Here is a 24,484-nt window from a genome sequence, read left to right as displayed (position 1 = left end):
GGCCCTGCAGGCTGCTTGGCCAAACAAAATGGATGCTGAGGCAGTAGTACCATGGAGTGACTTTAATGTCTTGGAACTGAGAGGCACAGCATACATACCACGGAATCCCACATGAAACCATGGCACATACAAGAAGGGGGTTGGAGAATGCCTTTGTCTAAAGAGCCAGGGAGTACCTTGGTGGGGACATTCCCTATTGGGAGGAAGTGATACGTATGTTAAGGTTTGTTCTTGGTGTGTTGGTAGCATGGGTTTTGCGGTGCTGTGAAAACTGACTTGCAAGATAAAGAAGTACATGTCTTCTTTGGTTTGGCCTTGTGATAAATACAAAGACAGCTCTAAGAAAACACGGAACAGTCCTGTATACACAGCAGCTGGCAACCCTATTCCCGTGTGTCCCATGCACCTGCTGTTTTGCCAGAAACCCAATAGGTGCCCACTAAGCATTTCTTGGATCAGTGAATATTGCAGCACAGCTTCCCTATTCATTTTCACCATTCTGGCAAGTGTTTGAAATTATCACCTCCTGAATGTGGCCAAGGTTCCAACAGAGCCCCAGGTTCAGCTTCATTCTTTGATTTGATTATTTGATTCTTTGAGTTTGATTCTCTCTCTCAAACTTCATTGAGATCTTGTTTTTGTTTTTTTGTTTTTTGCTATGTCACAAGTATGTTTCCCTAGAACTATTTCCACTACTTCCTTTGAATAACTACATAATCATTATTAATACCTTTCAGTAATTGCAATTTCACAAATAATTTCAACTCCCTGTGGAGACACTTACTGTAATTTTAGGTGAAATAACAAGTCACTTCCCAGGAAGAAGATAGGATAGTGAAATACCCAACCTTTGCACTGGGGACACAGTGCTTCCCTTGTACACATGCTCTATGAAAAGACCGCATGCTGTCCTAGCAGAAGGTGGCCTGTGATAAGTCATTTTCTTTACAGTTTCAGATTCTTTAAATAATTGAAAATTATCTCAGATACGGAGTAATATTATTTGAATAAATGTATTGCTCACTGGGTTTAAACACAATCACTGACTATACAGCCAATAAAGTTTCTCTGGGAACCAGAGCCACAATTTCACCCTTTCTACCTACTTCTGTGCCTCCTGTCATCCCGCCTCCCATCTTCCCCCCCATAGCTCAGTCTGAAGTCTTTCCTTTCTTGTCCTCGGCTAAATATACTGAACCTCATTCAAATGACCCTAGAGCGTCAGTCTGTGTATTTTAAATTTAACAACTGATAGCTACGAGTGGACTAACAGTCATTATGATAAGGTGTGACCCTTTGCATGTGTAGCCTTTGGGAACTTGCTGCCCTTCATAGAATCTGCAATAACAGGTTCCTAACCTTTTCCTAGACTGCTTTCCAAGAAATCTGAGTATGTCCCCTTTAAGACAAGCAAAGCCTCGCGCTGTCTTTGGAGCTATGGAATTCCATTTCCTGGAACTCCGACCTTTGCCTGCCACGCAGAAAGTCACTCTGACGTAGGTCTGTTACGGCTGCAGCAGAAACTACAATATCCAGCAGTCTCTGCGGTGCGCACCGGCGAGTGCCTGAGCCAATGAAGGCTTAGGAGTAGAGGGTAGCTTCCGTACGTGCCCTGTGTGGGGGCGGGACTTCTGGCGGTCCTTCCCTTTGTCGCTTCGGTTTCTCCGGGGTCGTTCACGGTTCAGGGCTTCCGGAGCTTCGTGGCACCGCGGTGACGCGGCGGAAGCGCGCTGCGAAAGGCTCTGTCCCTTCCGCGCAGGGGCGGCTGTGAGGCTGGACGGAGCCTGTGCTGCCGACGCGGTGCCCTCGCTCCGCCCGCCCGCCCGCCGCTCTCGGCCGCGCTCTGCGCACTGGCCGGGGGCGGAGGCGGTGCCCACAAACCGGCCCAGGTGGGTGCCGCGCCCCCCGAGCCCTCGCCCTCCCGACGCCCTCCTCCGGGGTGTAGCGCGCACCGAGGCACCCGCCGAGTTCGCGCAGGCAAGCCCGTGCCCGGCGTGGAGCTCGCTCTCGTGAGGGGCCCCCGGTCCCGCCGTTCGTCCCGGGGGCGGCCTGTGCGGAGGCTCCGGGAGACCTGCGCCCTGTCTCCGGGGACAGGGTCCGGAGGAGGCTCGCCTGCCGCGTCAGCCGGAGCAGCTGGACTCCGTGGGAGGTTGTGACGGGACAAGCGGTGGGCGAGGAAGTTTAAAGTGGGTAAAAACAAGGTCGGGAGTGGAGGCCGGTGAGGTCCCAAGGAGACCCCAGGAGAATTGGGTAGGGGCTGGACCCGGGTGGCGGCGGCAGAGGGGAGATATGAGGAGACTGGATTCCTGTTGCATAGCATGCAGTTGTTAAGCAAAAGTAGGGAGCGAACCACTGTCCCGAGTTGTTTCTTCCCTGAATTTCTAAAAGTCTGGAGATGGGGAAGACAGCACAAGTAGCAGGTTTCAGGGGGAAGACTAAGATTATTGGATTTTGGACATGTTGATTCCGAGTTGTATTAAGATAGAGATGTCACAAGGTGGAGGCATCGTATATGTAGCCGAACATAAGGGGTCTGGAATTTGAGGACGGGGACACGTTAGAGCTACCAGAGGGGTGGAGGATGTGGACCGAACCACAGCACGGCCTGGGGATCAGTTTGAGGAGGGGGTCTTAGACTGCGATTCCCGATGGGCCGTGTGGTGAGGGCAGGGTGTGCGGGGCGGGCGTTGGCAGACCTGAGACGGGAGGGACTCTGGCCTGCGGCGGGAGGCCCCTCTAGGGGCTGAGGAGCTTCACTTCAGTGCATCCTGCCGTGTGCGCTGGTGTAGATTCTCTGTAGGCTCTTCACTAGCTGACCCCCAGGGCCACTCTCTATGGAACAAGGGAAAGAAAGGTCTGTCAGGCTGGCTGGTGGAGTTGTTGGGCCTAGACCAGGGCACTGTTGCTTCACCTCCATCCTTGAGGGCAAAAGAGAGGGCCCAGTGCTTCAGTCAGGGACCCCCCAACAAGCTCTTTACTGAGGATTACTTAGCAGTCAGGCCTGGCTGCTGGTGGACTAGTAGCTTACCTGCCTTCTGAGCTCCCTCTCTACTACCTTAACAAAAAAATTTATTGATAAAGCACTAATTAACCACTATTCCTGAGAGTATGTACACACAGGTAAACAATGAGAAACAAGCCTGTTTGATAAGTTAAATTTGTGCGAACATTTCACAATTGATTTGACATTAATTGACCTCTTATTTGCTTATGATGTAAAGTTTTCTATGTGACATCTTTTGAAGTCTTAAAAAGCAGTGAAAGTAAGCACCCCAAATTTTAAAATCCTACCATTTCATTTGCTCTGAAAATATATACTAAACTGTTGATCCTATGACAGTGGTAGCCCATACATAGCCTGTATCCCTTACATTTGGTGCCAATATGAGCCCTGTGAGCTTGGAAGCACTCTTCTTATCTTCAGCATTTTTTTTCTTAGGCCCTGGAAGGCTTAGTCCTTCCCCCCAACAGAAAAAACAAGGCAGCATTGTTTTCTGAAGGAGCTGAGCTTAGATCATCAGGCTGAGATCGCTTTGCTCCAGGCAAGGCACTTGTGGGGTCCTGCTCAGCTTGTAGGATCCTGCCACAGTTACCCATTTTTCTCATGGCTTCTCTCTTCCTACAGGGTCTCATGGCAGTGGCTGAAATGCTCGTGGACCCAGTACAGGTGAGTGGAGAGTGTCCCACCTTTCACCCATCCCAAATATCACCCCAGTGGTTTCTGCACCCAGGTGTATATACCCTAAGGGAATGGCAGTGCCCTGACACTTCTGTCCTCTCTCTCTTGAGTCTGAAGACTGTGCTTTTACCAAGCCTAGGATTCTATGTTTAGTCCTAGGTTATATGTGGAACAGTTCCTATTTCTGACAATGATGGAGTCAGTTATGGCGGGGAGTCCACGCCACAGATGCTCGCAGGGGAGGCCTAGCTAGGATGTTCAGGGAGCTGCAGGTCTTTCACATCTGATGGGAATGGGGTGGCAGCGGGGAATAGGGCTGCACAGATATCAGGCCTTGAATGACAGCCTAGGTCCTGGGCCTCTAATCTGAGATTGGTGGGAGTTATGGAAGGTTTGAAGCAGAAGAGGGTACTGGGACCTCTGCTGCAGGGTGGGAGGAGGCAGCGGAGGGTAGGGAGTGTGGGAGGGATTTCTTGCAGTATTCCAGGTGAGTGTGAGGTGGCTGCCCAAGAATGCTGGCTGTGGAGGTGGAGGACTGCTTGCCTTCTGGGTGTGTCTGCACAGAGCTGCCCACATTTAGTGATGCAGTGAGGGTGCAGGCTAGGGGAGGAGATGGGAGTCAGGGACGGCTCAGGACTTTTGACCTTCCCTGGAAGGATGGGGGTTCTATCTGTTGAGATGGGGAGGTCAACCATAGAGGGAATACTTCAGAGGGAAGAGGAGGGGGTCAGGTTTGTCCTCGCACAGATGTTCCAGAGACTCCAAGGGGCAGTGTCTGGTGGTCCCTTTTATGCAGAGGCCCGGAGTTCCAGGGATGGATTCATGTCTGAGACGGCCACAATGTAGCTGCCAGTGTGCAGCTGACATGAAACTAGGTCAGGTTTCGGAGGCAGCATCTCTGAGCTATGGTGTCCATGTCATTGGAGGACAAAGTATGGGAATGAAGGCTCTCTTGAATGGGCACCTGGGTGGAGGTGTGGTTATCAGAGAGACCCGCTAATGCAGCAGAGGTCCATGTGTTTGCATGTGACAGTGGGTATAGGAGTGGGGAAATCTTTAGAAGCCACAGTGGATGTGAGATGGATGGAGAGGGGGGAGATGGGATCAGTGACGAGACTCGCCAGACCTCAGGTGGGGGGGAGGGTGTGGGTGGCGATGTCAGTGCAGCTGAGCTTCAAGTGAGGAGAGGCAAGGTTCTGGCTGCATAATGAACGACTAAGTGCAGGGCAGAGGGGCAGGGGCCAAGGGCATGTGAGGTCCTTGCAAAGGAAGGGAGGTTGAGGATGATGCAAGAAACAGCCCTGGGGGGAGGTCTTCAAGGCAGGGCTTGGGGCTGGGCGTGGCACTAGGGTACTTTGGTATTCAGGGGCAGCATTGGGGCTGAATTGGGAGCCAGGTGCATTTACCATGCACTGCCTGGATTCCAGGTGCAGAGTGGCCCGTTGGGGATGAAGGAAATGACTGTGGGGAGGCTGGGTGGGTCTGTGGAGTTGTCACTGTGGAGGAGTTGGTGTTGTGAGGAAGGAGTGAGTGCAGGGGAGGGAGAGTGTGAATGCTTGTCTCTAGATCTGGCCCTGGGCGCTTCAGGGAGAAGAAGGAGTCTGAGTTTGCTTGTCTTGAGAGTGAAGATGAGGGGGACCCCAGGGAAACTGGCAGGGAAGGGATAAGGCCCTGCATGCTAGGCACACAGCCTGTGGACTCCCCCACATATTTTATGCTGTGTGCTGGACACAGTGATCAGTAGAAACAGGCACCCAAGCCACCAGGACCTGGTAACTCTTCCACAGTAGGAAGTCAGGGACCAGAATGAGCAGGGGGATGTATGGGGGAAGGATTGAAGGTCTTGGAGAGAGAAGTGCATCAATGACTGTACCCATGCAATTCCAGTTTATGGAGGTGAGTGATGATATGCAAAAGCCAATGATGTTGACAGGGTTTTATTACTTACATTTCTGAGGAAATGTAACACAAGGCTGTGAGGGGAAGCACTGGATTTGGTTAGGAGGCATGACACGAGCCAAAGGAAACCTTAGGTCAGAACCTGTTTTGGACTTTCCGAGTGAGATGCAGAGAGGGTAGGAAGAAAAACTTCAGGATAGCTAGTTTGTATAATTCCAGTGTGCCTGGGGTATAGGAGCTGTCCCTTGTTCTCTGGCACCTGGCCCAGGGCTGGTTTAAGGCAGGAGAAATACTGACTGTGTGAGAGTTAAGGAATGGTCCACACTCTGGGCTCTGTATTACAGCTGAGCAGTTGCAGATGGCCATGTAAACATTCCATTTGTTTTGCCCTGTAATTAATGGATGGCAAATAGATAAATACAGAATTGAAGGAAACATAATTAAAACAAGAAGCTGTTCATGAACCAAACTGTTCCAATTTTGGCAGAGACATGTGGTCTTTGAGGACGTGGCCATACATTTCTCCCAGGAGGAGTGGGGCCTCCTTGATGAAGCTCAGAGAGTCCTGTTCCATCATGTGATGCTGGAGAACTTTGTCCTTTTGTGCTCCTTAGGTAAGGCCTACCCTCCTACCCCAGTATCCTAGGCTGGGCTCTGTCTCCCAGGGACACCTCTGACTATCCCACAGTGCAACCAGAGGTCCTATTTCCTCTCCTGGTTCCCTGGCATATACGTGTTGTTGGTGCCGGGGCTGGGCTGTGGCCACTGACTGCCTGACCCCAAGCAGCCCACCCTGCTGCTCTGAGGCCTGGCAAGACAGGGCTCAGGAGTCAAATCTTGAACTTTACCTGAGAGATCCCTCAGACCTGGCCTGTCCGTGGTGGGGTCACTCAGTTTAGATGTTTGGAACCTCGATGCCTCAGGCCTTCCTTCTTCCTCTTGCTGACATTTTTTGGGGACTGCTTGTGCCAGGAATTTCAGGCACCCAACATGGTTACTAAATTTTGGGGACCGCTGGGTTATTTCCATAGTCTCTCCTGTGAAGTTCTTAAAATTTTAGAGTGTTGGATGTCCTGTGTTGTGTGGCCACTCCTTTTCCTATCTTGCTTAGGACTGGCCTCTTCCAGGTGCCACATTCGTGCTTACCTTGGGCCATGGGGAAGATCCTGGGTGCCTGCTAGGGTGGACATTCCTACATCAATTGTAAGAGACACAGCCCTGGTGCCAGGGGGATGGGAAAAGAAGTGATGTCAGAGCTGAGAACCTGTCCTTTGTCCACCATTGTGTGATTCCAGGACCAGTAGCCACACCTCATTTCTACCTTTCTTCCCCGTTTTCATTTCTGCTCCGACTTCTAGTCTCCTTTCTGCCACAGTCAGTCCATACCTATGTGGGCTTCAGCTCTCCCATCCTGTTTCATTGCTCCCTTTGCAGTGTCCCTCTGCCATTTGACTTACACTTAAGATGTCATGAGGTTGCCATATTCCTTATATAGTCCTTGAACTGCAGCATCTCTGTTGTACTCAGCTATTTCTAGGTCTGAACACGACCTTCTGCTGAGTGCTCATGAATCGCCAGCAGCCATGGCCCTGTTGAAAGCTATTTGCAAAGGAGTGACTTAAAGACCTTGCCTCTCCTCCCCACACAGTGCCTGCTATGTTCTGAACGTTTATGCCTCCCCAGAGTTCATATGTTATAAGCCTCATGTCCTAGCAGCCCTTATGAATGGGTCTAGTGCTCTTATAAGAGAGACCACACAGAGTTTCCTAGCCCCTTCCACTATGTGAGGACACATGAAACTCTGCAACCTAAAGAGGGCCCTCACCAGACCATGCTTGGACCATGATCTTGGACTTCAACCTCTAGAACTATAAGAAATAAATTTTTATTGTTTATAAGCCTCCCTGTCGATGGCATTTTGTTAGAGCAGCCTGAATGGACTAAGTACTCTTCCTTGATTCCTTAACCATTATGGGAGCTTGCCAGGCTGAGCTCTGCACAGCAGGCCTTCCTCTCACTGGCTCTTGTCCCCAGTGCCTGTCAGCAGTCCTGTGGACTTCTTAGTGGGAATAATATCCCATGGACCTCTCACTGTGAAGTCAGCAAGCACTTCACCAGCATTTCTCTGCTTATAGGTTCTTTGCATGGAGCCCAGGATGGAGAGCTACCTTGTGAGCAAGGTAATTCTCTAGAAGTGCCACAGATCAGGATTCCAAAGCCAGATCCATCCATCCTGGAGGCTCATCCCTGTGATACATCTAGCCCACTCTTGACAGACATTTTGCACCTGGATGAGCATGATGGAACACACCCTGAGCAGTACACTTGTGGGACAAACCTGCACCAGCACCAAAAGGAGCAGATCAGAGACAAACTTTGCAGAAGTGATGAGAGGAGGCCTTCATTTGTGATGAACAGCAGTGTTCACATGGCAGAGCATACTTTCATATGCAGTGAAGGTGAGAAGGACTTCCCAGCCAGCACAGGCCTTCTCCAGCGCCTGGGCACTCACAGTGAGTTTAAGCCACGAAGGGACACCAAGTGCAGGGAGGCCTTTGGAACTGGAGAGAATGATTATATGTGTGCTCAGTGTGGGAAAGCCTTTAGCCAAAAACAGATTCTTGTTCAGCACCAGAAAATCCACACTGGAGTAAGGCCTTATGAGTGTAGCAGATGTGGGATGGCCTTCATTAGAAAATTCCATCTTGTTCAGCACCAGAAAACCCACACTGGAGAAAGGCCTTTTAAGTGCAATGAATGTGGGAAATTCTTTAGGTACAACTCCACACTCATTAGTCACCAGAAAGTTCATACTGGGTTAAGCCCTTATGAGTGCAGCAAATGTGGGGAATTCTTTAAGTACAATGCCAACTTCATGAAACATCAGAGAATTCATAATGGGGAAAGGCCTTATGAGTGCAGAGAATGTGGGAAATTCTTTAGGTACAACTACAGACTAGTAAGACATGAGAGAGTTCACACAGGAGAAAGGCCTTATAAATGCAGTGAGTGTGGAAAATTTTTCAGGTACAGCTCCACATTCATTAGACATCAGAGAGTTCACACTGCAGAAAGGCCTTATGAGTGCAGTGAATGTGGGAAATTCTTTAGGTACAATTCTACACTAATTAAACACCAGAGAGTTCACACCGGAGAAAGGCCGTATGAGTGCAGTGAATGTGGGAAATTCTTTCGGTATACCTCCACGCTCATTAGACATCAAAGAGTTCACACTGTAGAAAGGCCTTATGAGTGCAGCTTATGTGGGGAATTCTTTAGGTACAAGTCCAAGCTTATTAAACATTGGCAGAATCACACTGGAGAAAGACCTTACGAATGCAGTGAATGTGGGAAATCCTTTAGGTACCACTGCAGACTCATTAGACATAAGAGAGTTCACACTGGAGAAAGGCCTTATGAGTGTAGCGCATGTGGGAAATTCTTTCGGTACAACTCCAACCTCATTAAACATTGGAGAAATCACACTGGAGAGAGGCCTTATGACTGCAGTGTATGTGGGAAAGCATTTAGCCACAAACATATACTTGTTGAGCATCAGAAAATCCACACTGGAGAAAGACCTTACAAGTGCAACAAATGTCAGAAGGCCTTCGTTAGAAAGTCCCACCTGGTTCATCACCAGAAAATCCACAGTGAAGATAAGCCTATGATTACCGTGAATATGGGGGATTCTTTGGGTGCAACTCCATCCTGTTAATTAGAGTTCACACTGGTAATGGCCTTATGAGTGCAGAGAATATGCTAAGTCCTTTACCACTCCAAACTCATTACACTGGAGAGAAGCCTTAGGTGTTCACACTGGAATAGGGCCTAAATGAGTACAGTGAGTATGGGTAATTGTTTGGCTACAGTTCCCCACTCATTAAACATGAGGAGGACTTCACATTGGAGGAAGGCCTTCTGAGTGCAATAAGTGTAGGAAGGTCCTAAAATGTAACTTCAGCCCCACTACACATCAGAGATTTTACAGTGGAGAATGACCTTATGAATGCAGCAAATATGAGCACATGTTCAGCTAAAACTCTCAGCACCAAAAAGTTCACATCAGAGAGAGTACTGCAAATGGGGAAAGACTTCAGCCAAAAGTTTGCTCTAACTTATCCCTGGGAACTACTGTAATGTAGTTTTTTAATTTAAAATTTTGCATTTTTAATTGTATAAAATACATGTTAATGAAGTTTATCCTCTACCATTAATTGTACAGTTTACTGTTAAAAATCCACATTTTTAGTTAGAACATTTGTGCAACTAATCTCCAGAATTCTTTCCATCTTGCCAAATGAAAACGCTATACCCAGTGAACAATAGCTCTTCCCACCCACCCCCAACCAATCTGGCAATCATGTTTTACAGTCTGTCTCTATGAAGTCTACACTTCTGGTACTTTATACAAGTGGAGTCATAAAATATGTCTTTTTGTGTCTTTGTGACTGGCTTATTTCACTTCGCATAATTTCCTCATTTTGAAGCATTTGCCAGCATTTCTTTTTTATATGAGAAGGAATCAGAGTTGACCCACCTAAGATATGGGGTAGGGTGCATGATGAGTCTATACAGCTTTGCCAGACGTTAATGATATTTCTAGAGGAAGAAGAGATCTAGATTTTATATGGAATCTTTTCCTTAACAGCCTTATTGAGGTATGAAATACATTAAACTGCACTTACTAGAAGTGTAAAATACACTTTCATATATGTGTGTACAGTGGTACCATTGCTAACATCATAATAAACATATTTATTGCCCCTATAGTTTCTCTTGGCCCCTTTCTGTTCTCCCTCTCCCAACCCTACCCAATTTGTCATCCCCAAGTAGACATTTAGTTACATTTTCTAGAATTTTATATAAATGGCATCTTATAGTTACTCTTGAATGGTTGTTTTCACCAAGCTCATACATATATTTATAGTGTTAGCCATCTTGTGTGTACAAAAGCATGGCATCAAATAAGAGTAAGCAAGTCTTTGTTATGTATTAGAACTGCATTGTTTATAAACAACAAAGGTGCTTTTGTGTTCTGACAGTCACTCAGAAAAAGTTGTTTAAAGTGGGAAAGTGATATTTAAACTAAGTAACTTAAAGTTTCATATGAATTCATTATCAATAAAAAATTTTGAACCATCTGCCTCATACATAACAAGGTTCTGTTCCAAATCTTTGCACCTATTGAGCTAATCATGTGGTGGATTCCCCCCCTCACCATTCTTTTACTTTTACTTTTATATATAGTGTATCCCATTAATTGATTTTCAGAGGTTAAACCTTGCATTCCTGGGACAAATCCCATTCATCATGATGTATAATCCTTTACATATATTGCTCCATCTGATTTTCTTATGTTTTTTAAAATGTATTTTGTGTATATATTGATGAGGGATAATTGTTCTGTAAGTTTCTTGTGATGTCTCAGTCTTTGATATCAGGAATTCTGACTTCATAAAATGTGTTGGGATTTGTTTTGTTTGGAAGAGTTCGTGAAGGATTAGAGATACTTCTTTTTTACATATTTGTTAACAGTACCTTCATGAAGGCATCTGGGCCTCAAATTTTCCTGTAGGAAGATATTTTAAAATATTACTGAGCATAGTTATTATATAGGTTTTCTACTTCTTTAGTCATTTTGACAATTTATGTCTTTCTGGGACTTTGTGCATTTCAACTAAGTTGTCTTATTTTGGGGGATAAAGATTGTTCATATTATTCTCTTATAATACTTTTAATTTCTATAGCATCAATTGTGTCTTCCTGTCATTCCTGATCTCTTGACTTTTTATTTTGTCATCCTACCTAAAGTTGTCGGTTTTATTGATTTTTTGGAAGAACCAACTTTTTGTTCCATCAAATTTTATATAGTTTTGATTTTTCAATGGTTTTATTCTAATCTTTCTTAATTGCCTTTCCTTTTGCTCTGACGTTATTTAGTTTCATTTTTCAGCTAGAAAGCCTAGGCTATTGAAATCTTTCTTCTTTTGCAATATAGCTGTTTAAAGCTGTAATTTTCCCTCTAAGCACTTAGTATTGCTGGGTCGCATTGATTTTGATGTGTGGGATTTTTATTTTCACCCAGTTAAAAATTTATGTTTTAAACTTTCCTTGTAATTCTTTTACTCATAGGTTGTTTGGTAACTTGTCATCTAACAAGTCTCTTCCTATTGCATTTGCATGGCTGGTATCACAGATCAGGGAGGGATGTTGTTCAGTCAAAAGTTCTAGTGTTTCAGTTGAGGGCTGTAAGGTGGGGGAAATCTGTGAGCTATTTGAAAACCTACCAGCTATTTGATATGTTTACTGTGAAAAGTGACAGGGCTTAATGATCTATTGTGCAGACTATCTCCTGAATTCTTTTCATCTTGCAAAACTGAAACTCTACTTATTAAAGAACACCTCCTGTTACTCCCTAGAAACCACTATCTATTCTACTTTCTGTCTCTATGGACTTGACTAATCTAAGGACCTCATCTATGAGCGGTCATATAGATATAGGACAAGCTTACTTCACTTACCATGACTTCAAGGTTCATTCATGTTGTAGCATATGTACAAATTTCCTTTCTTAAGGCTCAGTAATATTCCATCATAAATATATGTCACATTTTCTTTATCCACTCATCCATCAGTAGACACTTGGGCTGCTTCCATATTTTGGCTATTGTGAATAATGTTACTATGAACATGGGTGTAGAATTATCTTCAGTTTCAACCTGCTCTCAGTTTGTGGAGGGGAGGGTTTATACCCAGAAGTGGAATTGCTGAATCATATGTAATTGTATTTTTAAAATTCAGGACCCACCATACTCTTCTCCATAGCAGCTGCATCATTTTACCTACCTACCAGTATGCACCAGGTTCCCATTTCTCTACATCCTTGTCAACACTTCTTATTTTCTGTTTTTCTGATAGTAGCCACTCTTGTCCAATTGATTTTTCTTGGAAATGTCTCAGGTACAACTTTAAGTAGACTGAAATGTTGTAGTCTTTTTCGAACCTCAGGATTATTTTGGAAGAGGGATCCTGTAATAACCTATCCCGATCGGTACAGCCAGCTTTTGCCATTCAGGATCTAGCATCTGAGGTTCCTACCAACATGCATAAAAGTTCTGTAACATGTAACTCTGGGTCCTAAGCACCCTAAAAACATAAATTCCTCTATAAATATTTGTTGTGCTTATTTGGGTTAAGGGAAATCTTTAGTTACACCTGTTAATTCAGCCTGGATCTAAAGCTTAAACTCTACAGTTGCCAGTGAAGGGTGGCAGAATACACCATTGAAAAAAATGTCACTTTGGCATAAGGATTATTTTAGACTGAAACTCAAAAGATGCAATTGAAAAGAAGCAGATGTAAAAAAATCTGCCCTCCCCCTTTTTGCCTAAAAGCAGGACAAGATATTGTAAAGGTGTCTCCCTCCCAACCAACCAGGAAGAACAGAAGTTAATCTCCAACAACCCAGCGGAGGAATCTTCATAACAAATTTACTAACTAGCCCTTATCATCTGTTAGTTCCTCTATATAGTTGTATCTGTCCATCCACAATTCACCACCCTAGAAACTCAACGTGCTTCCCATTGTCTTGTCACTTCTTTGAGCAATTAAGGTGTTATGTAACCCCATGTTCTAACCACCCTTTGGAGTTACTCATTGCTGAGTGTTCCCCGGGGTATTTATGATGCACATGTTTATAGATCTGTTTGTTTTTCACTGGTTAGTTTGTCTTTTATCAGTACAGGGCCCTAGCAAAGAACCTCATAGAGGGAAAATGCCTATTTTCCTCCATTGTACCTACATTCCTGGCTCATGTATGGGATGCATCTTTAGGAAGAATGGCACTGTGAGATTTTTAAGAGACTTGTTGGGAAAAAATAGGGGGTCTGTAAAAAAGGGAAGAATGAAGAGATGTGCAAGGAGAGAATTCAGAAGGGTAAGGGGGAAGAAAGAGAGCTGGACACAGTAGGCAATGGAAGGACAAAGAATTTACTAGTCCTTACTGGTCTAGTCCTTACTTAAGTTTGTTGAACTCATTCGCTTTGGCCAGCTAAACTTTTACTGAAACAATTTTTGATTCAGAATGTCAATACTTGAGAAATCAGACCAATAAAAAATTGTTTTAATTCCTGCCCACTGGACCTGAGAAATATTTCTTTTCTTTACCAAGATACCTCTGAAATTAATTTTTTCCCACCAAAATGCTCTTCAGAGTGACCATGGAAGGCCCAAATCATCCTTGGTGTAGTTGCGCCACTTAGAAATATCAGAGCAAAAATATTGTAATGAGAGTGCAGTAGTATGGGAGTTTTGCCTGGAAGAGGAGTGGATTTAGACTTAGGGGACGTGTGGGCTGGCAGGGGTCAGAAGAATGGTAATAATGCTGGTGGACCCTGGGCCTGGGTCTCCTGGCCAATGGGTGGCCACCTTCCAAACTCAGGCCCAACAATCTCTGTCTCCCCACAGGTAGTAAACCATAGAGAATGCTCTCTCTGCATCGGTGCCTACTTTTCAGGACAAAAATTAATTGGAGGACAAAAGAAAGTAATAAGGAAACCTCATGCCATTTTGCTGGTGGCTCCCAGCAAGGCTTGTCCAAGCAGATGCCTGTCCAATGAGAACTGGAAAAACCACAAGCCTGGGATGACAGTCTCTTGGGCTTATGCCTTTGTTACCCTGGGATTCACTTTCTTATGACAAACAGCACTTTTTTTTTTTTTTTTTTAGAGAATTACTTTTTATTGAAGGGTAGTTGACGCACAGTATTACATTACATCAGTTTCAAGTGTATAACACAGTGATAAAACATTTATATACATAATTCTAGGTTCCAGCTATCACCCTACCAAGCTGTTACAATATCTTGACTATATTCCTTATGCTATACATTACATCCCGGTTACTTATTTATTTTAACATAGCAAGTCTGTCCTTTTTTTTTTTTTTTGGTAAGGGCATCTCTCATATTTATTGATCAAATGGTTGTTAATGACAATAAAATTCTGTATAGGGGAGTCAATGCTCAATGCACAATCATTAATCCACTCCAAGCCTAATTTTCGTCAGTCTCCAATCTTCTGAGGCATAACAAACAAGTTCTTACATGGAGAACAAATTCTTACATAGTGAATAAGTTACATGGTGAACAGTACAAGGGCAGTCATCACAGAAACTTTCAGTTTTGCTCATGCATTATGATCTATAAACAGTCAGTTCAAATATGAATATTCATATGGTTTTTATACTTGATTTGTATGTGAATACCACATTTCTCTCTTTGTTATTATTTTTAATAAAATGCTGAAGTGGTAGGTAGATACAGGATAAAGGTAGAAAACATAGTTTAGTGTTGTAAGAGAGCAACTGTAGATGATCAGGTGTGTGCCTGTAGACTATGTGTTAATCCAAGCTAGACCAGGGCAATAAAACATCCACGTATGCAGAAGATTTCTCTCAGAACGGGGGGGTGAGGTTCTAAGCCTCACCTCTGTTGATCCCCAATTTCTCACCTGATGGCCCCCCTGCGACTGTGCCTGTCTTAGGTTGTTCCTCCCTTGAGGAATCTTACCCGTCTCTGGCTAACCAGTCATCTTCCGGGGCCATACAGGGAAATGTGAAGTTGGTAAGTGAGAGGGAAGCCTTATTGTTTGAAAATGTTATCTTTTTACTTCTTTGCATATTTATGCCCTGTGGCTTCTATGCCCAGTATTTGTCTTGAGGTATCTTTACCACTTGGAAGAATTATGATACTCGGTAAATTTGATATGAGGCACGAATTCTATTTAAGGGCTGTAATTAGGAAGGAAGAAGAAAAGCTATAGAAGTAGCAGGCGGAAGAAAACATGGGAAGATTGATTATTTCTTTGACGTATCTTCTTGTAGAGTAACTTCAGCATGTATAGGTTTTAAGCTACTACTTAAATTGCGCACACACATTAACATAATAGGAGTATAGTTACATAACCAAAGCATATCTGTAATTACCAGCCATCTCCAGTGAAACCAAGAAAACCAGTTAGGCACCTTAGGCATTTGTGAAAACTTATCTATGATATGGTGGATATTGTCCAACTGAACTTGAACAGTCTGAGAGAAATCAAACAAATTAAAACAACCCATTCCTGGGGAATGTTCACATCCCTTATGTTCTTTTAACAGTAAATAGTCTGTAGTTGTAAGATTTTGGAGCGCTACAATTTGCACTTCTCCTAATTCTTGGTTGAGTTCCAACAGTATAGATCCAGTCAAATTTGTTGTTTTACTGTATGCACAGGCCAGTTTAGATATCTCCTTCCTCATTCCCATGGCAAGTCCAGGAACGGGTGGGATGAGTGCATCTACAGCTGTAGCAGTGCGTGGATCTTTGTTGGGGTTTTTTGATGATCATCTTTTGGCATGAGTCTTCCAGAGAGTGCTGGTGTTGGAAGTTCTCTTTCATATTGTATCTTAGTTCAATTTCGGGGTAGCCCAATTAGGCTTTGATCTTCTGTATAAACGCAAACAGACCCTTTGCCTACACTTTTATATGCCCTTTATACCCTTGTGTAGAACTCATTGGAGGTTACCACACAGGAACTGCCCTTTTTTTTGTTGTTTTGTTTTGTTTTGCTTTGTTTTTGGTATCACTAATCTACACTTACATGACGAATATTATGTTTACTAGGCTCTCCCCTATACCAGGTCTCCCCTATAAACCCCTTTACAGTCACTGTCCATCAGCATAGCAAAATGTTGTAGAATAACTTCATACCTTCTCTGTGTTGTAAAGCCCTCCCTTTTCTCCTACCCCCCATGCATGTTAATCTTAATACCCCCCTACTTCTCCCCCCCTTATCCCTCCCTACCCACCCATCCTCCCCAGTCCCTTTCCCTTTGGTACCTGTTAGTCCATTCTTGAGTTCTGTGATTCTGCTGCTGTTTTGTTCCTTCAGTTTTTCCTTTGTTCTTATATTCCACAGATAAGTGAAATCATTTGGTATTTCTCTTTCTCCGCTTGGCTTGTTTCACTGAGCATAATACCCTCCAGCTCCATCCATGTTGCTGCAAATGATTGGATTTGCCCTTTTCTTATGGCTGAGTAGTATTCCATTGTGTATATGTACCACATCTTCTTTATCCATTCATCTATCGATGGACATTTAGGTTGCTTTCAATTCTTGGCTATTGTAAATAGTGCTGCGATAAACATAGTGGTGCACTGATCTTTCTCATACTTGATAGCTGCATTCTTAGGGTAAATTCCAAGGAGTGCAATTCCTGGGTCAAATGGTAAGTCTGTTTTGAGCATTTTGATGTACCTCCATACTGCTTTCCACAATGGTTGAAGTAACTTACATTCCCACCAGCAGTGTAGGAGGGTTCCCCTTTCTCCACAGCCTCGCCAACATTTGCTGTTCTCTGTCTTTTGGATGGCAGCCATCCTTACTGGTGTGAGGTGATACCTCATTGTAGTTTTAATTTGCATTTCTCTGATAATTAGCGATGTGGAGCATCTTTTCATGTGTCTGTTGGCCATCTGTATTTCTTTTTTGGAGAACTGTCTGTTCAGTTCCTCTGCCCATTTTTTAATTGGGTTATTTGTTTTTTGTTTGTTGAGGCCTGTGAGCTCTTTATATATTCTGGACGTCAAATCTTTATCGGATGTGTCATTTTCAAATATATTCTCCCATACTGTAGGGGTCCTTTTTGTTCTATTGATGGTTTCTTTTGCTGTACAGAAGCTTTTCAGCTTAATATAGTCCCACTTACTCATTTTTGCTGTTGTTTTCCTTGCCCGGGGAGATATGTTCAAGAAGAGGTCACTCATGTTTATATCTAAGAGGTTTATGCCTATGTTTTCTTCCAAGAGTTTAATGGTTTCATGGCTTACATTCAGGTCTTTGATCCATTTTGAGTTTACTTTTGTATATGGGGTTAGACAATGGTCCAGTTTCATTCTACATGGAGCTGTCCATTTTTGCCAGCACCACCTGTTGAAGAGACTGTCATTTTGCCATTGTATGTCCATGGCTCCTTTATCAAATATTAATTGACCATATATGTCTGGGTTAATGTCTGGATTCTCTAGTCTGTTCCACTGGTCTGTGGCTCTGCTCTTGTGCCAGTACCAAATTGTCTTGATTACTATGGCTTTATAGTAGAGCTTGAAATTGGGGTGTAAGATCCCCCCTACTTTATTCTTCTTTCTCAGGATTGCTTTCGCTATTCTGGGTCTTTGGTGTTTCCATATGAATTTTTGAATTATTTGTTCCAGTTCATTGAAGAATGTTGCTGGTAGTTTCATAGGGATTGCATCAAATCTCTATATTGCTTTGGGCAGGATGGACATTTTGACGATATTAATTCTTCCTAGCCACGAGCATGGGATGAGTTTCCATCTGTTAGTGTCCCCTTTAATTTCTCTTAAGAGTGACTTGTAGTTTTCAGAGTATAAGTCTTTCACTTCTTTGGTTAGGTTTATTTCTAGGTATTTTATTTTTTTTGATGCAATTGTGAATGGAGTTGTTTTCCTGATTTCTCTTTCTGTTGGTTCATTGTTAGTATATAGGAAAGCCACAGATTTCTGTGTGTTGATTTTGTATCCTGCAACTTTGCTGTATTCCAATATCAGTTCTAGTAGTTTTGGGGTGGAGTCTTTAGGGTTTTTTATGTACAGTATCATGTCATCTGCAAATAGTGACAGTTTAACTTCTTCTTTACCAATCTGGATTCCTTGTATTTCTTTGTTTTGTCTGATTGCCGTGGCTAGGACCTCCAGTACTATGTTAAATAACAGTGGGGAGAGTGGGCATCCCTGTCTAGTTCCCAATCTCAGAGGAAATGCTTTCAGCTTCTCGCTGTTCAATATAATGTTGGCTCTTGGTTTATCATAGATGGCCTTTATTATGTTGAGGTACTTGCCCTCTATTCCCATTTTGCTGAGAGTTTTTAACATGAATGGATGTTGAACTTTGTCAAATGCTTTTTCAGCATCTATGGAGATGATCATGTGGTTTTTGTCTTTCTTTTTGTTGATGTGGTGGATGATGTTGATGGACTTTCGAATGTTGTACCATCCTTGCATCCCTGGGATGAATCCCACTTGGTCATGGTGTATGATCCTTTTGATGTATTTTTGAATTCGGTTTGCTAATATTTTGTTGAGTATTTTTGCATCTATGTTCATCAGGGATATTGGTCTGTAGTTTTCTTTTTTGGTGGGGTCTTTGCCTGGTTTTGGTATTAGGGTGATGTTAGCTTCATAGAATGAGTTTGGGAGTATCCCCTCCTCCTCTATTTTTTGGAAAACTTTAAGGAGAATGGGTATTATGTCTTCCCTGTATGTCTGATAAAATTCCGAGGTAAATCCATCTGGCCCGGGGGTTTTGTTCTTTGGTAGTTTTTTGATTACCGCTTCAATTTCGTTGCTGGTAATTGGTCTGTTTAGATTTTCTGTTTCTTCGTGGGTCAATCTTGGAAGGTTGTATTTTTCTAGGAAGTTGTCCATTTCTCCTAGGTTTCCCAGCTTGTTAGCATATAGGTTTTCATAGTATTCTCCAATAATTCTTTCCATTTCCGTGGGGTCTGTCGTGATTCTTTCTTTCTCGTTTCTGATACTGTTGATTTGTGTTGACTCTCTTTTCTTCTTAATAAGTCTGGCTAGAGGCTTATCTATTTTGTTTATTTTCTCGAAGAACCAGCTCTTGGTTTCATTGATTTTTGCTATTGTTTTATTCTTCTCAATTTTATTTATTTCTTCTCTGATCTTTATTATGTCCCTCCTTCTGCTGACCTTAGGCCTCATCTGTTCTTCTTTTTCCAATTTCGATAATTGTGACATTAGACCATTCATTTGGGATTGCTCTTCCTTTTTTAAATATGCTTGGATTGCTATATACTTTCCTCTTAAGACTGCTTTTGCTGTGTCCCACAGAAGTTGGGGCTTAGTGTTGTTGTTGTCATTTGTTTCCATATATTGCTGGATCTCCATTTTGATTTGGTCATTGATCCATTGATTATTTAGGAGCGTGTTGTTAAGACTCCATGTGTTTGTGAGCCTCTTTGCTTTCTTTGTACAGTTTATTTCTAGTTTTATGCCTTTGTTGTCTGAAAAGTTGGTTGGTAGGATTTCAATCTTTTGGAATTTTCTGAGGCTGTTTTTGTGGCCTAGTATGTGGTCTATTCTGGAGAATGTTCCATGTGCACTTGAGAAGAATGTATATCCCGCTGCTTTTGGATGTAGAGTTCTATAGATGTCTATTAGGTCCATCTGCTCTACTGTGTTGTTCAGTGCTTCCGTGTCCTTACTTATTTTCTGCCCAGTGGATCTATCCTTTGGGGTGAGTGGTGTGTTGAAGTCTCCTAGAATGAATGCATTGCAGTCTATATCCCCCTTTAGTTCTGTTAGTATTTGTTTCACATATGCTGGTGCTCCTGTGTTGGGTGCATATATATTTAGAATGGTTATATCCTCTTGTTTGACTGAGCCCTTTATCATTATGTAGTGTCCTTCTTTATCTCTTGTTACTTTCTTTATTTTGAAGTCTATTTTGTCTGATATTAGTAATGCAACTCCTGCTTTCTTCTCACTGTTGTTTGCTTGAAATATGTTTTTCCGTCCCTTGACTTTCAGTCTGTACATGTCTTTGGGTTTGAGGTGAGTTTCTTGTAAGCAGCATATAGATGGGTCTTGCTTTTTTATCCATTCTGTTACTCTGTGTCTTTTGATTGGTGCATTCAACCCATTAACATTTAGGGTGGCTATTGAAAGATATGTACTTATTGCCATTGCAGGCTTTCAATTCGTGGTTTCCAAAGGTTCAAGGTTAGCCTCTTTAGTATCTTACTGCCTAACTTAGCTCGCTTATTGAGCTGTTATATACACTGTCTGGATATTCTTTTCTTCTCTCCCTTCTTGTTCCTCCTCCTCGATTCTTCATATGTTGGGTGTTTTGTGCTGTGGTCTTTCTAGGAGTGCTCCCATCTAGAGCAGTCCTGTAAGATGTTCTGTAGAGGTGGTTTGTGGAAAGCAAATTCCCTCAGCTTTTGTTTGTCTGGGAATTGTTTAATTCCACCATCATATTTGAATGATAGTCGTGCTGGATACAGTATCCTTGGTTCAAGGCCCTTCTGTTTCATTGTATTAAATATATCATGCCATTCTCTTCTGGCCTGTAGGGTTTCTGTTGAGAAATCTGATGTTTGCCTGATGGGTTTCCCTTTATAGGTGACCTTTTTCTCTCTAGCCGCCTTTAACACTCTTTCCTTGTCCTTGATCTTTGCCATTTTAATTATTATGTGTCTTGGTGTTGTCCTTCTTGGATCCTTTCTGTTGGGGTTCTGTGTATTTCCGTGGTCTGTTTGATTATTTCCTCCCCCAGTGTGGGAAAGTTTTCAGCAATTATTTCTTCTAAGATACTTTCCATCTCTTTTCCTCTCTCTTCTTCTTCTGGGACCCCTATAATACGGATATTGTTCCTTTTGGATTGGTCACACAGTTCTCTTAATATTGTTTCATTCCTGGAGATCCTTTTGTCTCTCTCTCTGTCAGCTTCTATGCGTTCCTGTTCTCTGGTTTCAATTCCATCAATGGCCTCTTGCATCCTATCCATTCTGCTTATAAACCCTTCCAGAGTTTGTTTCATTTCTGCGATCTCCTTTCTGGCATCTTTGATCTCCTTCCGGACTTCATCCCATTTCTCTTGCGTATTTCTCTGCATCTCTGTCAGCATGTTTATGATTCTTATTTTGAATTCTTTTTCAGGAAGACTGGTTAGGTCTGTCTCCTTCTCTGGTGTTGTCTGTGTGATCTTTGTCTGCCTGTAGCTTTGCCTTTTCATGGTGATAGGAATAGTCTGCAGAGCTGGGACGAGTGACGGCTGGAAGGACTTCCTTTGTTGTTGGTTTGTGGCCCTCCTCTCCTGGGAGAACAGCGACCTCTAGTGGCTTGTGCTGCGCAGCTGCGTTCAGACAGGGCTTCTGCTTCCTGCCCGGCTGCTATGGAGTTAATCTCCGCTGTTGCTGTGGGCGTGGCCTGGCTCGGGCAGCTACTCCAAAATGGTGGAGTCGCGTTGGAGCAGGAGCTGCTGGGAGGCTATTTATCTCCGTAAGGGGCCTCCCTGCTCCCTGCAGCCCAGGGGTTAGGGCTCCCAGAGATCCCTGGTTTCCCCACCTCTGGATTAAGTGACCCGCCCTGCCCCTTTAAGACTTCCAAAAAGCACCCGCCAAAACAAAACAACGCCCACCAAGAAAAAAAAAGAAAAAAATTTTTAAATAAAAAAAAAATAATAAAAAAAAAATTTTTTTTTAAATTAAAAAAAAAAAAGGTTGTTTCTCGTTTTTCTTTATTCTCCGGTGCCAGCCTCAGGCCTCTGCTCACCAGTCTTTCTGCCCTGTTTCCCTAGTATTGGGGTCCCTATCCCTTTAAGACTTCCAAAATGCGCTCGCCAAAACAAAACAGCAAAAAAGCAAAAAAAAAAAATGGTTGCGCGCTTTTCTTATGTCCTCCGGCGCCCGGCCTCCAGTGCCCGCTCACTGTTCTTGCTGCTCTGTTTTCCTAGTATCCAGGGCCCTGCACTCTGGCCCGGATGGCTGGGGCCTGGTGTTCGGCAGTCCTGGGCTCCGTCTCCCTCCCGCTCTGCCTATTCTTCTCCCACTGGGAGCTGGGGGGAGGGGCGCTCGGCTCCCGCAGGGCCGGGGATTGTATCTTACCCCCTTCGCAAGGCGCTGGGTTCTCTCTGGTGCGGATGTGGTCTGGATATTGTCCTTTGTCCTCTGGTCTTTATTATAGGAAGCGTTGTCTTTGTTATATTTTCATAGATACATGTTGTTTTGGGAGGAGATTTCCGCTGCTCTACTCACGCCGCCATCTTCCACCCCTCTGACAAACAGCACTTTTAAGCATAAAACTGTTCCACAAGACTGCAAAAAAGTGATGAAAAGGAACAGCCTGATTTAAACAAGTATGTGAATCTAATGGGGACCCAAAATAAACAAGTTTGAGGACCAAACTGAGAATAAATAGCTAAGGGATTCTGAGTTTGGAAACAGAGCAGCATTCAGAACCGGTGATGACTGTGATGACTTACCATGTGTAAATCCGGGGAGAGCAAATCCCAGGGCTAAATACCTCTAAAAACCGAAATCAGAGGGAGAAATAAAGTTTAAAACCCATTTATTGCTTACAAACTGCAATCCAGGGCCGTCTCTCTCCTTTGCTCCTGACGAAGCAAGTAAGTAAGCCCCTCCTGTTAACCTCTCCTGTTCAGACATGCCCTCGGTTGCCTAGGTAATTACCCACTGACCTGGAGATGAACTTCTCTCCACCCCTCAGGATATGCAAATGTACCAAAGCCCTGTGAGATACTCTGGAAATGTTACAATTTTACCCACAGCCCACCCCTCCAGAAATCTCGCCTTACAATCTACTCATTCCCCTTCTTCTGCAATCGTCCCTGGGTGAGAAAACTGGAGCATTGTGACCAGACTAATGACATTAGCAACAGCAATAAAATCATGACAATCTTCAAGCTGGAGGATTCAGCTAGGTTCAAAGTCCCATGCAGACTAAGTCCATAGGTAGTCATTCCATAGGCAGGCTGTAGCTGAGGGTTCAATCATCATGTGGCAGCTGCAGCCAGGGGGCACATTCAGGACAGGACTGTTGGAGAAAATAACCTTAAGGGTGATAAGATATATGTTTTGTGATAAGATGTATCTTTTAATGACACCAGCATGGGCAAATCTTGTCCATCAGGTAGGATACATGCAAGAGAGTGGTCTTGTGATAAAACAGTGGCAGGAATGGGATCTAGTCCTGGTCTAGTGTACCAGACTTTCACCCTCTCCCTGTGGGAGTTACAGATGGATTGATATGTAGGGCTATGGGAGGTACATACACTGGCCATAAAGATAAAACTTCCTCGCAAGACGCTCTTACCTCCAGGACGTTTTGGGTACAACACCATGACCTTTGGGGGCCATTCTGCTGTTATTCCAGGAATACACAGAGGAGGCCAGCTTCCAGGCCTTTCTCCCAAGGTGCCAGAAGGGCCAGCCATTGCTGGTCCATGAGTCGAAATGTCCAGGGCCAGCTCCATTCAACAGTCTCCAGGGCTTAATGCAGTAGGGCTGGCGGCAGGATGTTGCTCTGCTGGCCATATCCTGACTTCAACAGCTCTTCTTTGGTATCGACATACAACTGTATAGGAGAGGCAGCAAGGTGTGTGAGCATATCCACAGGGCTCAAAGCTCCTTTACGTGGCTCCTCATTCAAACGCTGCAGCACCAGCCAATGGCGACCTGACCAACCCCGTAGGCTATTGGTGTCCAACTTCAGGCCAGATTTCAATAAACCGTTGTACCTCTCTATCACATCTGCCCCAGTAGGATTATATGGTACATGAAATTTCCACTTTACTCCTAATTGCTGCACCCATTCTTGTAATGTACGTCCAGTAAAGTGGGTGCCTTGATCACTCTCAATCACCTCTGTCCAGCCACAGGCTTCAAAGAGGTGCTCTAGGCCCCTCTTGGTGGTTTGTTGATCTGCACGACGTGCAGGAAAAGCAGCCAATAGTCCAGTAGCCGTGTCCACACAAGTCATGGCATACCGATAGCCTTCTGATATGGGCAGAGGCCCAATATAGTCTATCTGCCACCTGACAAGGGGTATTGGCCCCCTTACTGTTGTCCCCTGTCGCTGTGGGACTTGGTGTAAGTCCCTCATAGAGCGCACAAGGCACTCCTTCTGGGCTCTGCTGACTTCTTCAGAGGCCAACGGCAAGCCCCACCAATGGGCTACAGCCCACATTGTCTTTTGCCCCGCGTGCAACAAAGGCTGGTACAGCCATGGGCCACATGACAGGCAGGCTTTCCTTCCAGCCAGCGCACCTGGGTCAGTGTATCCCCTTGCACATGTGCCGA

The 24,484-nt window shown here is 44.0% G+C and overlaps 1 protein-coding gene across 7 annotated transcripts; it reads left to right on the top strand.

The window, feature by feature from the left end:
• The first annotated feature begins 1,623 nt into the window (after positions 1-1,623).
• On the top strand, positions 1,624-22,569 carry LOC118918454 (zinc finger protein 548-like). 7 transcript variants are annotated; one of them, XM_057496507.1, is made up of 5 exons: positions 1,624-1,889; positions 3,626-3,667; positions 6,066-6,192; positions 7,714-8,037; positions 22,379-22,569. In XM_057496507.1, the coding sequence occupies exons 2-5, from the start codon at positions 3,632-3,634 to the stop codon at positions 22,441-22,443; spliced, it is 552 nt and encodes a 183-aa protein (XP_057352490.1). In that variant the 5' UTR covers positions 1,624-1,889; positions 3,626-3,631; the 3' UTR covers positions 22,444-22,569. The 7 variants fall into 7 exon arrangements, with proteins under 7 accessions (XP_057352490.1, XP_036753199.2, XP_036753197.2 ...); XM_036897304.2 differs by lacking the exon at positions 22,379-22,569 and adding an exon at positions 12,979-13,713; XM_036897302.2 differs by lacking the exon at positions 22,379-22,569 and adding an exon at positions 12,976-13,713.
• The last annotated feature ends 1,915 nt before the right edge of the window (positions 22,570-24,484 follow it).

The sequence above is a fragment of the Manis pentadactyla genome (assembly GCF_030020395.1).
Source record: "Manis pentadactyla isolate mManPen7 chromosome 15 unlocalized genomic scaffold, mManPen7.hap1 SUPER_15_unloc_1, whole genome shotgun sequence".
Lineage (NCBI taxonomy): Eukaryota > Metazoa > Chordata > Mammalia > Pholidota > Manidae > Manis > Manis pentadactyla.
This window is presented reverse-complemented; position numbering and strand designations above follow the sequence as displayed.

Coding starts and splice junctions, on each gene's coding strand:
- LOC118918454 (XM_036897293.2), top strand. CDS start 3,632: ATGGCAGTGGCTGAAATGCTCGTGGACCCAGTACAG. Junction 3,668..6,065: donor TGCTCGTGGACCCAGTACAG/GTGAGTGGAGAG, acceptor CAATTTTGGCAG/AGACATGTGGTCTTTGAGGA. Junction 6,193..7,713: donor TGTCCTTTTGTGCTCCTTAG/GTAAGGCCTACC, acceptor CTCTGCTTATAG/GTTCTTTGCATGGAGCCCAG.